This window comes from Armigeres subalbatus, chromosome 2, assembly GCF_024139115.2.
Source record: "Armigeres subalbatus isolate Guangzhou_Male chromosome 2, GZ_Asu_2, whole genome shotgun sequence".
Taxonomy (NCBI): Eukaryota; Metazoa; Arthropoda; class Insecta; order Diptera; family Culicidae; genus Armigeres; species Armigeres subalbatus.
Window position 1 is genome coordinate 169587679 of NC_085140.1, and position 15294 is coordinate 169602972.

Sequence of the window (15294 nt, forward strand, 5' to 3'; positions counted from 1 at the left end):
CCACCATTTCAGTTTTGTTACTGCCAAACGCCCGTCATATAGTTTACTACAGCACTCCATCGAACCGCACCATAAGCTCATGATCCAGCTGTGGAGCTGACACTTCTTACTTTCTATCTCAAACTGCTTGCCCCCCAACCAGCGCTGAAACTCCTATACCGAAGCCAAGTAGGAAAAAGTAAGGGTTGTAAATGGACCGGATATAATAAATTATACTGGAAGCTGAGATAATAATAAAACGCTTGGAGCTTCACAGTACAAAGTGGAAGAGATGAGTGGTGGACCGTCTCGTAAATGCCATCGACAACAATGACTACCCCGTCGCGCCATCGTCACCACCAGTGCAGTGCCTATTCGAGCAGCTTCATTGACCGGCATATGAAACACGGTGTGGGTTCGGTTCGAATCAAGTGGTTGCTTTCCAACAAGGTTTGATGGAATTATTAAGCAAAATCTAAATCGATTGTTGGATATTTTAATGGTTTGATTTATTGGATATACTGAAGAATCCAAATTGATTCGAAGCCAATATAATCATAAGAACGAAATTTCCAACAACTAATTATAACAAAATATCAAGAAAAATATTGGATGATTATAAATCATTAATACAGTTTTGCGTTTCTAATAGACCGAAATGAAATGAATAGGCTTTATGTTAGCTAAAAAAAATAGTTTGATAGCAGGCCCATAAACCCTCAGTGTTACTTATATACCAATCAATGAAGCCCTAAGAATTGACGTGATATCTACACCCAATCATGGATGGCAGATTTTAACACAGTTCTGCACAAGAACCTTACAGAAACTGGATACAACTTTGTTATATATAATTCACGAAGATGTCAATACAATCATTGTATTGAAATCTAACAATTTTGTATTTTTTGAATGCAGCCCAGGTAGGATCTGTATGCAAAGCTCATATTTCTTGAATTAAAACTTTATAAAGTTATTGTAAGATTTATTTTTTGGTGTACTCTCATACAATAGTCTAGGCTTGTAACACCCACGAATTTGTGCGAATCGCTTAAAGCTAATGCTAATACCAGAATTGTTTCCAAAATTGGCATTTCTATCTGTATTTGACCTACCCACGACTTAGAACGTAGATGCGCCTTTGCTCTCAACTGTTTCGTGGCCATCATTTTTTGGGAACATCTTCCCCCGCATGACGACTGAAGTTCCGTTTCTGAGTCATCAGACTGTCCAACATCCAGCAACGCAAGTCTGGCCACAGCACACTGCAAAACTCTTCCAGCACTTTTTGTATCTGCTCTTCTCACTGTACCATCTCTTTATTGTGATAAGCAAATTATTTTGAACTTTTAGTAGAATGTCTTTATTTGGCATAAGACTAGTTCGTATATTTCCATTTATTTCCACCACTTGATTGTATCATTGACAGATACGTATTATGACCTCAACAGTAAGGCCGTCTTCAGTGTCTCTTACTTGACTCGACTCGAGTACTCATCATATGACAAGGAAAATCAAATTAAAAGTCGAAAGGATGTATTTATTATACCGTAATGCACGAACACGGATTTCCGGATAAACTGACACGGTTGATCAAAGCGACGATGGATTGGGTAATGTGCGTAGTTCGAGTTTCAGTTTCAGAGGCATTCTCGAGTCCCTTCGAAACGCGCAGAGGGTTACGGCAAGGTGATGGTCTTTCGTAGAGTTTCCATCCCGGGACATCCCGAGACGAAAAATCCCGGGATTTAGGAAAATTCGGAATTTCCCGATTCCCGGGATATAATTTTTGAAATCCCGAAAATCCCGGGATACCCGGGACAATTTTTTTTTAATTCAGACTTACTAATAGTGTTCATGCTCAAAATTTTAAATTGCATTGAACGCCCAACGCCAAGGGGAACTCCCACACAAAGAAAACACAAGACTAGAGTTTTCTTTACCCTATGGCGGTCTACTGACTGACTTCTGCCAGCAACTGCAGCTCTCTTATATTTAAACAACAATTATCTACAATATATCGCTAGCTAACAATATTCCATGATATTACAAAAGAGCAGATACATCTAACTGGCGCATGATTCCTACTTATCTTCCGTCTACAACGGGGAGTCGCACACTATCCGATACATTTTTCAGCGTTTCTCTGCCAGTGGGAAATGTCATATCGATGTCATGAGACTAACTTGCTAATAGCTTTTCTCACAAGTCATTTACAATTATGTTTTTCATACAAACATGTAGCCCTTAAAGGACCCGAAAACTTTTCTCAACAGGTAATTTCTCTAAATATTATAATGACGGCGTGAAAGCCGAAATAGTGTCAAATGACATTCAGTGATATTTTTTAAATTTCGCTCTTACTGCTCACACTTTGTATTTCGAACAATGATCTGTTCGACAAAGTTCAAGGACCCTTTAAGTACTACATGTTAATCGAAAAATCCGAACTGTAAATGACTTTTGAAAAAAGTTATAAGAAAATTAGTAATAGCAATGCCATGACATTTTTTTGACATTTCCCATCACTGTTCTCTGCACAGTCTGAAACATTTTGAAAATTTACATTCATTTTGATGCACATATTTGGAGCATTGATTTAATTCATTGATTGATGTGAAAATAGTTTTAATACATCAAATAAAGTTTATATTTGTATTCCTATTTTATCCATTTTTTCCGAATCTATTTTACGCGTAATTTATTTTTCATTACATAGTGTGCACGCCTTGTTAATCTCCTCGGCCCTCCTAACACCGAGCTAGTCATCCTGAGCTCTTCGTCTCCTATGTTTATGTTTTGGTCCGAGTTCCTTCAGGACTTCTGCTGATCAGCTTCTGAATGTGATGGATTAAAGCTCTTTTTAGACTTTTGCTGACCTGCCCCGATAAATTCGGTACGACGCTACCCATGATTAACGCAGCCAATTCATGATCCCACGGCGCTACGCGACTTATGCAACCGGTTCATGGATCCCGTACTGCGATTACGTCAAAAATTAGTTATCGTCGTCGGGGGTGACAATGGGTCACTGTTTCAACTACATATAATGCTTGTAGAATAGATTTAATATATCTGAGGACAAGAAAACTTTATTATAAGAGACCTTTTTAAACGATTTTGTCATCCGACCTCCAGACTGTCGGTGAAGGTGTTGACCCATTCTCATCCCCAGACCCATTGTCCCCAACGACGGTATTTAATTAGTTGGTCTGTGGGACTACTTTATTGACACTAAGTTGTAGATCTGGAACCATTCCTGGGCCTATAACCCGTTGATGAATAGGGGGAGCTGTAACTGTTGGTAGAAGTATCAGTCAGTAACCTGCAATGGAGTATAGGGAACTCTACTATTGTGTTTTCGTTGTGACTCGTGAGCTTATGGTCCCAGTGCGATTCCACTGCGCATCTTCCGTCTGCAGCGAGGGGTCTGACACTACCTAGTATTGCCACAGAAAATACGCTGCTTGAATGAAAACTTAGAAATGGTCTAAATCCAATATATAATACAAACAATCAAGCCTACTTCGACGGACAGCGAACGCGTTTTTTCGAACTCGGCGAACATTTGTTCCAGAAACCCTACTTTCCGATTACAAACGCAAATATTATTTGCTTTTTGAAGTCCAACCAAGAATCGATTTGAATTGAAATTGAATTTAGTTTCCATTTGAATTCTGTATCATCTTTCTAAAATATAAACTTTCCCCTAAACTTCGAAAAAAAAAACTTTTTTTAAACAAAAAAAATGTTTTTAAGAACATCGAAAATTCCCGGGATCCCGGGATTTCCCGGGATATACAAGAATTTCCTCAAAATGTTTTTTCCAAATCTCCAGTAAAAATGGTCGGGAAACTCTAGTCTTTCGTGTCTGCTATTCAACATCGCTTTGGAAGGAGTAATACAAAGAGCAGGGATTAACACGAGTGGTACAATTTTCAATAAGTTCGTCCAGCTATTTGGTTTCGCCAACGACATAGATATTATGGCACGTAACTTTGAGAAGATGGAGGAAGCCTACATCAGACTGAAGAGGAAAGCTAAGCGGATCGGACTAGTCATAAACACGTCTAAGACGAAGTACATGATAGGACGAGGCTCAAAAGAAGACAACGTAAGCCACCCTCGTGGTGACGAAATCCAGGAGATAGAAGAATTCATGTACTTGAGCTCACTGATGACCTCCGATAAGGATACCAGCAGAGACATTCGGAGACGCATCATGGCATGAAATTGTACGTACTTTAGATTCTGCAAAACGCTCCGATCGAATAGAGTTCGCCGTACCAAACTGACTATTTACAAAACGCTCATTAGACCGGTAGTTCTTTACGGACACGCGACCTGGACGATGCTCGTGAAGGACCAACGAACACTGGGAGTTTTCGAAAGGAAAGTGCTGCGTACCATCTATGGTGGTACGTGCAGATGGCGGACGGTACGTGGAGGAGGCGAAAGAACCACGGGTTGCATCAGCTGTTGGGAGAATCATCCATCGTTCACACCGAGAAAATCGGAAGACTGCGGTGGGCCGGACACGTAGCCAGAATGTCGGACAGTAATCCGGTGAAAATGGTTCTCGACAACGATCCGACGGGAACAAGAAGGCGAGGTGCACAGCGGGCAAGGTGAATCGATCAGGTGGAGGACGATTTGCGGACCCTCCGGAGACTGCGTGACTGGCGACGTGCAGCCATGAACCGGAGCTGAATGGAGAAGACATTTATGTACTGCACAGGTGACTCCGGCCTAAGTCTAATAATCTATATACATAAAAATGAATTTCTGTCTGTCTGAACCTTATAGACTCTGAAACTCGGTTCAGATCGGCGTGAAAATTTGTATGCAAAGGTTTTCTGGGCCGGGGAAGGTTCTTAAGATGATTCGAGACCCCTCCCCTCTTTGTAAAGGGGGGCTCCCATACAAATGAAGCATAAGTTTCTGCATAACGCGAGAGCTAAACAGAGAATAAATCAATTTTAAGCGAAACGAAGTTCGTCGGGTCTGCTAGTGAAAAATAAAAAGGTTTTCGTGACTTTCTAACGCTTCTAAAATATGTTTTAAAAATGGGCTTGGGTACAAATTGCAAGATTTCAATACGAGAGTTGTATTTAAATCTTCCGAAATTATATATGCCAAAATTCTAAAAGTTTCTGCAAAGTTCATAAGCAGAACTTTATTGAAATCTGCCATCCGCTGGTTGGGTAGTATTGTTGATGAGTTTGGAGAAAAAAAAAACCATGTTCAAAATGAATGCTCACTGAAGAAAACGTATATTTTTATTTTAATAACAGAAGATCTGATACAAAACACGATTGCGGTACAGGTTTTTATCGCAAAAAGATAACCTTTTTGACCTCAAAAATGGAGATCAATGATGGATGGATTTCAGACCTGACAGATGCCGACTATTCTCGACACTCTTGTTTATGGCAATTAGAACCTCGGTTTAGTTCCCAGTAAATTTAACTTTTTCTACTGTACTGGAGATACAAATGTTGCCATGTAAACAATTTGACCATCCCGACTACAAAATGTACAGCTGATCCTGAAATAGCATGAAGTGTATGTTAAGTACTCACCTCTTTACTTGGCACACAAATTGGCGTTCCTTCTTTCACGATTCCAGCTTCAACTATGACACCTATCACAATAGGATCACGAGAATTGAACACGAATTGGGGTAAAATCTGTAACGACACCAAAACAGTAACGAAAAATCAATAACAGTAACACAGTTGCTTACGAATCTACAAACAATTTCAGCTCCTATTCGATTTTTGGCAACTCGATCGAAATTTATATGTAACATTGTCAAAAATAATCGGCAAAACAGCCAAAACAGCCTAAAACAATTATTTAAAAAAATGTTCAGAAAAAATATTTTAAGCTCTTTTTTAGTGGAATGTATTCATCCGGTTACTTAACTCGTCTTAGACGGTTAAAAAAATGTTGCCAAAATCAAATAGTAGGTTGCTAGAAAAAAGTTTTACCGAAACAGAATTGAATGTTGCTAAAATCTTATTTTGCCAAAATCGGATGGAACCTCTATACAAATTGGCCAACATGTGGAAACCATAAAACCACAACCTCGTAAAAACGCATACCAAAACAAGCCTTAAGCGAGGAAACAAGGATGCGAGTTATCGGTGACCTCACCCTTTTTCCCATTGTTAAATAATGACCGGATATCGTAAAAAGCCATCTTCCTTTGAATATATTATTTAATGACTTGTTTCACCCCACTCCATGAATGCTCACGCTGCGCTCTTGTTGTCACTAAACCTTTGATCCAACATAAATATGGGTACCTATACAGAAACAGCATTAATCAGGTGCGCACGGGCGACACACGGCCACGGGTACCTAAAGTGTTTCTCGACGTCAAAGTTCCCGTCCTTTTCATGATCTTGAAACGACGCGACAATGGTCCCACTGGATTCTGTTCGACTTCTGGTTGATCTTGAAGTCATTAACGTGGATCGCCTTTGTTCCAGCAGCTCACTTTGGGTACACAACCCCCTCGTCCCTACGCCTGTCGTAGAGCCGTTGTAAATTGATACCTTTTTCATTATGTCTAATTAACAACCATAAACTGGTTCGAAGATTTGTATCGTGGCCCGGTTGTATACGCGTCTGGTTTACGGCAACGGCGGTCGGTGGAGGAAATCAAAAAGATTGAATCACGCTACTACCTTTGTATTGCTTACGTTTCCTAAATTCAGATTCATAAATAGAAGACCCAATGGTCACAAAATTTCAAAACACACAAAAGAAGGAAACGCTTGTCCAAGTTGGATTTGAAAGAATCAACGGATTGCACGACCGACTGCATCCTGTCAACTTGAGCTAGCATGGGGGTTTCAAGTTACGCAGCCGATCGCTGTTTCGAAATCATAAATCAACCAACGCAACAAACCGGCAATATTTATTTTCAAGTGGGTTTGTTCGGTGCAAAAAATAATGCACGATAATCATCATCGTGCGCGAGTGGCAACCACAACGATGACCAGTAATAAATAACGAAAAACCAATTAAATGATGAACGATAATCGCCACTTCCGTTCTCCTTGAAGGAATGACCGACGGGTATGACTATCTCTCTATCTCTCTCTTTCTGGATACAGGTTCAAGCAGAATCGAATAGTTGACGGTTGGAATCAAAGTTCATCAGATTGAAACAAATGTTCTGTGTATCCTGCATGGATAAATTGAATTTATTTATCATAGGACATCAAGGTATGCAAAGAGCATTCTAGAGATGGTCAAATAACTGCATAAAATTACGTGTGCGGTTTAAGCAAGAGGATACGGATAAAGGCTATAAGTTTAACAATAAATTTGATTTTTAATTCAAATTGATTATTATACATGTGTTGATGTGTAGTTTGTTGACCAAAAAACAAAACAGTCGTATTTAATTAACACCAAAATTTTAAAACAGTACCCATTTTAAAGACGATGCTATAAGCATAAACTCGTAATAATTGGCTATCAATATTCATATAAAACCAACGTCCTCACTGTATGGCTTCTTTAAAAAAAAATATTAAAGTGCTTTTATTATTCAATTTAGGTTTAGCATTGCTTCGTTATTAACCTTGAAAAGTTGTAGTTCAAGGATTTAGCTAAAAAATGCACGTCACCACTGTTTATTACGGTTAAAATCATGTCTGGGTTTCTAATTATTATAAACATCGTAACTGGTGAGGCTCCTTAACTGTTAAACAATTACGTCATGCATCTAATGGCTTTATTTAACTGCTACTGCCTTTCATTAGACAGTTTTTGAACAGGTTCTACGAAGGATGTGGTCATTTACGGGTCATGGCACCCTGGTGCGAGCATTTATATCATCTCATCAACCGTAGACACTAGCAATGAGTGGAGATTTTGCTACCGGTCTGGCCTATAGTTGCGACCATTTACTGTTGCATCTTAACGATCAAAGAGCAACGTGTGCCATCACTCGCGGCACAGGATGTTACATCCCCGCACGAGCCCAGCACTCACGGCTCGATTGCAGCGTCATAATCATAATCAACTATCTTCTAGGTACGTGATCATGTTCATTAAATCCGTTCCCATGTTTCCTGGTAATGAATGTAATCAAAGTTTCATTTCATGCTTTTCCAAAGCATGGTTGAATAGTTATCAAGTTTTGCCTGCCAGCTAATATTTTCATTGGACATTTAAACCTATTTTAAATCCGTGAATGAACTGCATTCAATTGACACAAAAACCTGTAAACCGACTAGATCCAAAGTTGTCTTGTCACTCACCTTTAGCTTGCACGGGAACACGGCAATCGTCTTGAATTCATCGCGCTTGCGCAGCTTGATCTCCTCTCGATAGGCCATGAATTTGTCGAACAGATGGTAGATGATGTCCGCCTGGAATATCTTCACGCCTAAACTGTCAGCGAGTTCCTGAGCGTCGCGTTCCACCTTGACGTCGAATGCGAGAATCGTTGCGTACCTGCAATAGAGACAGCATCATTATAAGAAATGTCGGCCAGTGAATGTGATTTTATTAATAAATTGAGTGAAACTTAATCACAAGAAAATTTATTTTTTTTGTGAATTTTCCAAAGTTACAATCCACTTAGCAGCGAAGCCACTCTCAGGCATATGAACCCATAATTCCTTAAGTATTGGTTTCACATCGGCTCAATGTCAACGGATACGCTATAAAACACCACTTTCAGGATGGCTTTTTAATGTCACATTTCACCACTTGTAAATGCAACCGACAACGTTGGCAGCCATCAACTACTTCCACAAATAAATAAAAACAATAATAACCAACGAACGTGATATTCTAGTGCATGTCCTTGCAGTGCGCATTGGCTCGCCTTCATTGCCAGCGAAGGCAGCCCATCGTAAAAATTAATCGTCAATAATAAATGAGCTTCTGATTTGAAGACAGCAAATGGCTTTTTAAAATATTTCAATTGTCTCACTTAAGTAAAGTGGATGCGCTTACTAGGGGAAGACAGTATAAGATGCGCCGGTAGGGTATAATGTGCTACCTAATTTTCTTAGTTTTGTGGCTTCGTGGTCGTGCGGTTAGCGGCTTCAGTCGTCTAAACGCATTATCGTGCTCTAGTAAGCAAAACATTCTCCATCTTTCCAATGGGTATTGTATTATCAAATGCTAGGTGTTAAGTGTATTCAGTCCGTACGAAGATGGTGAATCTGTCTTTTAACCCAAATTTTGTAGGAAAAACTGTAGCGGCTAAAGCAAGTAAACAATTGTAAGCCCCTATTCAATAGAAGAAATAAAATATATGTTGGCTTTTATCTCCACGTATTCCTGACGCATTCTCGATCTGCAGCGAGCATTTTGTTTGGTAAATTAATTTTAGTTTCTGAGGAAACCATAAAAATATGAAAGTTCACGTTTATAAACAACTCGGAAAACCCGGAACATCTCTGTTGTCCGTGGACTACCCTAGATTCAGGATGAGAACAGTAAACTAAAAGAATGGCTGCGTCCAATGGTTCCAGGTTTTATGAAAATTTAATTAATATAAGCAAAATTATGCAAATTTGAATTTCCACAATTTTTTGTCTGTGCATGTGTGTATGTGTGCGTGTTTGTGTGTATGAGTGTGACCGCAAAAACTCTAGCTCACTTTTTGCACTAATCCGAAACGATTCACTCGCAACGAGCTGCATTCGACGGGGAATCCTGCCCCATTGCACTATGGTGAATTCTTATACAAATTTGCGGTCAAAAATATTTTTTAATGAAAAATGTATCTATGCAACATATATTATGTGAAGGAATATTTAAGAACCTTTTTTAACCCTTTAAGGGCCATCGTTAACCCTTCAAAACATGTCACACATGAAAAAAAACCTTTTTTTAATTTTTTTTTGTTTGTTCCTAATGCAGCATGCATAAAATAGCAAACAATCATATTTCTAGTGATAATGTTGTTATTTTTCTAATCATTACGAGGTACAGAGAATAAAAACCACAATTTTCAAGAAAACTTTGATTGCAGCGTTCTCGTAAAAGCGCAAATATGCGCAAGCAAATCACTCACTAAAAGGTGGTACTAGGGTTATATTTCAATCACCAATTTACAGATAACGGGACATTTGGGGACATTAGGTTTGCGGAACCATTTTATAGCGAAGAATAATGATAATTAAAGTTTTTCTTCTACAACTTTTTGATATTAATCTTTGCGTGCAAAATAAACCAAACTATCAAGGTTTTAGGCTTTGAAATGGCATACGAAACCTTATATTTGAAGATAAATTGACTTCATAACATACAAATCAAAGTAAGGAATGATTTTTTAGTTTTATCCGCTTTTTTCACTTCGCCAGCCCATATCTTTTGACTGAATAAACATAGCGCTTCAATATTTTACGATTCTCTTATCTAGGGTATATACTTACATATGATATATAAATTAGACAAATTGGAGATAGTAAATTTGTCGATTAATGGCCACCCTTTTCCTCATAGTGCATTGATTCCTATTTTTTATATTTTATTAAAGACTCTTTAAATAATAATCGAGTCTTGTTTGTTCAATTTACAGAGCTTGAGTAACTTAGAATCCAGACGTTTATTTCATTGCGAAACATCCATCCATTGCACAATAGGACAACCTCATATAAAGGTGTGGCCAAAGCTACCAAAAGGCCAATCTACAATTTGGGCGAGTTAAATGTGATGAATACACAGCTTATAAGCTATATTTCTATAATCAGGACGGTTTTTATTTTTAAGATTTTTTAGGGAGGGGTGGGGGGCGTTCAAACTAGCCCCTCCTAGAAATGATATTTTTACGTTTTTTGGAAAAATTGACAGTTTTGTCATGTTTTCGTCTCAAAAGTAACATATTTATATATCGTTACAAAGCTCTTAAACAGATCTATGAAATAGGCTTGATAATGTAATAATAGCTCCGTCCAGAATTTAGTTTTTAGTAGTTTTGTAAAAGCATATTTTACGCAATATTTAACGAAAAAAACAGTTTGGTACCCCGCAGTAAAACATCATGCACTACACTATTGAACTCTTAAGCTTTGAGGACTATGAATAAAATTCTGCCCAAATTCACCATTTTGTAAGATACATGAATTTAAAAAATTGCCGATTTTTGCCTTTCTCGTGTACTAAGTATACGTAGAAGGTATATCATCGCTCTTAAAGCTTTTAAAAATGCTTAAACACTCATAGTGTTGTATACCGATTGACTCAGTTCGAAGAATTGAGGTGACGTCTGTGTGTGTAAATGTCTGTATGTGTGTGAGCAAAAATTGTCTCAACGCTTTTTTAAGCACTTATTCTAAACCGATTTACTCGCAACAAGTTTCATTCGTCAGGGAACGTTGGTCCATTGTTCCCTATTAAAAATAGGCTGGATCGGACTATGGGCTCAAAAGTTATGGCTAAAATACATTTTCTTATAATCTTATAATGTACGAGAAAGACAACATTACCGCTAGGGGGATTAATCAGGTGTTTTGGTAAACTTTTTATTTTTCAATTTTAATCTGAGTTACTCAATAATGCCACTTTAATTGAATTTGGTGACGAACACCATTTACATAACATTTTAAGGGGGAGGGTTATGCCTTAATGTTGCGCATAATTCAAGAAAAAATCATCTATCATATAAAAAGCGTTACACAGTGAGAAGGGGAGGGGTTCAAAATTTACAATTTTGACATTACCAGATTATAGGAGCGAATTATAGATTTAATCATAACGTGTTATAACGTGTGGGATGAATAGTGTGTTGAATAATTTCTTGCCACAATACTTTTTTTTATAATTATGAAAGAAATCTTACTGAAATAGCAAACAAATGAATTTCTATTTCGTTGATGTCAATATATGACGCTAATTGAATCTGTTCTACTTTCCTTTGTTGGTTTAATAAGTTCTACTCAGTGAATTTTCAACAGCAGAAGCTGATAGTGCTTTTTTGATCGTTTTAGGAAATCTGTGTTGCGTCCATTTGTCTGTGACACGAATAAACAGTCTATATTACCATTAGTATCTTTTCCAGCATCAAACAGGTTTATTGCAAGCCAAAAAGTGACCCAATTCCGTTGGTTTTGTAGAATATGGCAAAAATCGATACTATGCCGAAAATTGGTCCCATACCCCATTGATGGCTCAGAAAAAATATTTTTCTTTTCTATCTATGTTTTTATGATAAATACCACTGTTTATTGCAGGATTCATAATTTTGGCCAAAAATACCTCCTTTTTTCCTATTGTGCATTAATGTAAATTAGGGGAGCTGGGGGCCGAGGGGAGGTAGTTGGCTTAGCCCTCCGTAGAGAAAAATGAGCCCCCCTCCCTAGGATTTGAAAAGATAGTTAGCAGTGATATAACTTTTTATAATACAGCATAATGAATTACTGAAAAAGTTTGAAGACAAAAGAGTTATCTCCTATATTCACCCTATCATAATGAAATGAGTGGAAGACAAGTGAACTTATTTCTCATTTTTGAGAAATATTCCTGTGTGGCAGTGAAATTGCACTTGGTGTTAATTATGGGAAGGCAATATCTAATTGATTTGAAAGCATCAAAATAATCTCGATATGAACAACAACGGAGAGCCACCAAAATATCAATCAAAGCAATCGTGGTATTTTGCCAACAGTCAAAGACATGTGGTCAACCATCACGGACTGGAGTAACAGTTTATCAGCAGACTTCCGCTTGCCTAGCACTCTAGCAGCATGATAATCTCCATAATTCCCATCAGCATGCGAGAAGGATTCTCATCGGAATCTGAGAGGAATTCCCATCAGAATCCGTGTAGAATTCTCATTCCTTTCAGAATCATCGAAGTATTCTAACCGGAATCCAGAATAATTTACGCTGGATTCCTTTCTTTATCGTTGAGGGATATCCTAGGGAATCTGTTTATAATCAATAGAGGATTTACTTCAGAATCTCTCGTTTATTTGCAATGGAATTCCTCAGAAGTCGTTCGAAGATTTGTTTCAGAATTTCTTGACGATTTTTTTCAAAATGCTTCGACAATTACCTTCGGGATCATTTAAAGATTTAATTCGGAGTCTCTCGACGTTTTGTCTCGGAGTCCCTCAATGATTTGCTTCGGAATTCCTCGCCAAATTGCTTCGGAATCATTGGAGGTTTCGCTTAGAAATCCTTCGATGATTTGATTTTTCCAGAGAAAAAAAAATTTCGATTACGAGTTCCGGGATCCACACGCACTGTGGAATAAAATTCTTGCTTGAAACATTCGATAATGGCCATCCACGCAAAACTCATAAAAACATGTTTCCGAAAAGATAAAAGATTTTTTATATACCAGGGCTTCTTTCAAATAAGTTTACGACCACTTGAAACCCTTTCCCAGAATATCCATTTAGTCGACTCAGTACTCATAATATTTAGAGGATGTGTAAATAACATTATTCAATCAAATGCAAAACAAAAAACATTATAAGGATAATATTGGTATCGGGGTATAGAAGTGTTAGCCGGTCCGAAAATCATCGGCTGCGGCATTCTTCATAATTTGTCACGGGGTCACCAGCGTTTTCGACATCACACCGGAAGCTAATTTCACGGACAGCGGCAGGGATCTGCGTGGTGATTTTTGTCTTTGCACCTTTATGTTCTCATAATTTTATAAATTTTGTGAAAAGAACCTCCCGGAAATTCGGGATTTCGATATTTCTCCGAATTTCATAAAAAAAAACATTACAGTAATACCTCGATATAACGTAACCTCGATATAACGTAACCTCGATATAACGTAACTCGATATAACGTAATTTTTACCTCGATATAACGTAACTTTTTTTTCGCTCCCGTTTTTAACAGTTTTCATTATATACGTGATTCATTGAGTATAACAATATTTTTTTCAATTCTAGGCCACTATATGACCGACCATCCTCAACAGACATAGAAGAATCCCACGCTCGCCATGTCGTTATGTACATGGTCAGCCTACCTAGCTTACTGCGCTCCACGCCTTCTTGTACTTGCCGGATCTAGGGTAACACTATCTTTGCAGGGTTGCTATCCGGCATTCTTGCAACATGTCCTGCCCATCGTACCCTTCCGGCTTTAGCTACCTTCTGGATACTGGGTTCGTCGTAGAGCTGAGCATACTCGTGGTTCATCCTTCGCCGCCTCACACCGTCTTCTTGCACACCGCCAAAGATGGTCGTAAGCAGCCGTCTTTTGAATACTCTGAGTGCTTGCAAGTCCTCCTCGAGCATGGTCCAAGTTTCATGTCCGTAGAGGACTACCGGTCTTATGAGCGTTTTGTACATGATACATTTGGTGCGGTGAGAATCTTTTTTGACCGCAGTTTCTTTTGGAGTTCAAAGTAGGCCCGACTTCCACAGATGATGCGTCTTTGTATTTCACGACCAACATTATTTTCAGTCGTTAGCAAGGATCCAAGGTAGACGAATTCATCGACCACCTCGAAGGTATCCACGACTATCGTTACATTGCTTCCCAAGCGGACCCTGTCGCGCTCGGTTTCGTCACCTAGCATGTAGTTTATATTCGATGCATTCTCCACCAGACCAACTTTTGTTACTACACGTTTTAGGCGGGTGTACAGTTCTGCCATCTTTGCAATTTTTCTTTTTGACTGCATCTGTTGAAAATCGTTTTAGTGTAATGTGCGGTCCCGGTGCGATCCGAATGAACTGGAGTTTTCGCCCGAAATCTTCTCACAGTTTTGCACACAGTCCACCATTGTTTTGATTAGTTTGATAAGCTTCCCAGGGAAGCTGTTTTTATCCATAACACTCCATAGCTCTACGCGGGCTATATTGTCGTATGCCACCTTGAAATCGATAAACAGACGGTGCGTTGGGACCTGGTATTCACGAGGTTTTTGTATGTTTTGCCGTACAGTGAAGATCTGATCCGTTGCCGTCAACGAAGCCGGTTTGATAACTTTCCTCCCACCCGGGCCCATCTTAGGGCCGATGCCCACGTAGCGTTTTTTCAACGCTGCGTGCACGTGGCGTTGAAAAAACGCAGGTGTGCATCGGTGCGGCGACGCTGCGTTACCGCTTTTTCCCGATGCACACATGCGTCCTTTTAACGCCGTGTGCACGCAGCGTTGAAACGACGCTACGTGGGCATCGGGCCTTAATGAGCTCAGCTCCGATACCATCCGTACCAGCTGCTTACCATTCAAGTGTTCCTCGCAGTGCTGCTTCCATTTTTTGATCACCACACGTTCGTCCGTCAAGATGCTCCCATCCTTATCCCTGCACATCTAAGCTCGTGGCACGAAACCATTGCGGGATGCGTTGAGCTTCTGAC

At 39.0% G+C, this 15294-nt stretch overlaps 1 protein-coding gene across 3 annotated transcripts in view; it reads right to left on the reverse strand.

Annotated features, from left to right (window-relative positions):
- The window catches only part of LOC134211174 (eukaryotic translation initiation factor 5B-like), a 492524-nt gene that overhangs the window by 162864 nt on the left and 314366 nt on the right, over positions 1–15294 (reverse strand). For all 3 annotated transcript variants that reach the window (XM_062687844.1, XM_062687843.1, XM_062687845.1), the window contains 2 exons: positions 8262–8457; positions 5562–5669 (listed from right to left, as the gene is read on the reverse strand). In XM_062687844.1, coding sequence (XP_062543828.1) covers positions 5562–5669; positions 8262–8457 — 304 coding nt within the window. The remainder of the gene's footprint in view (positions 1–5561; positions 5670–8261; positions 8458–15294) is intronic.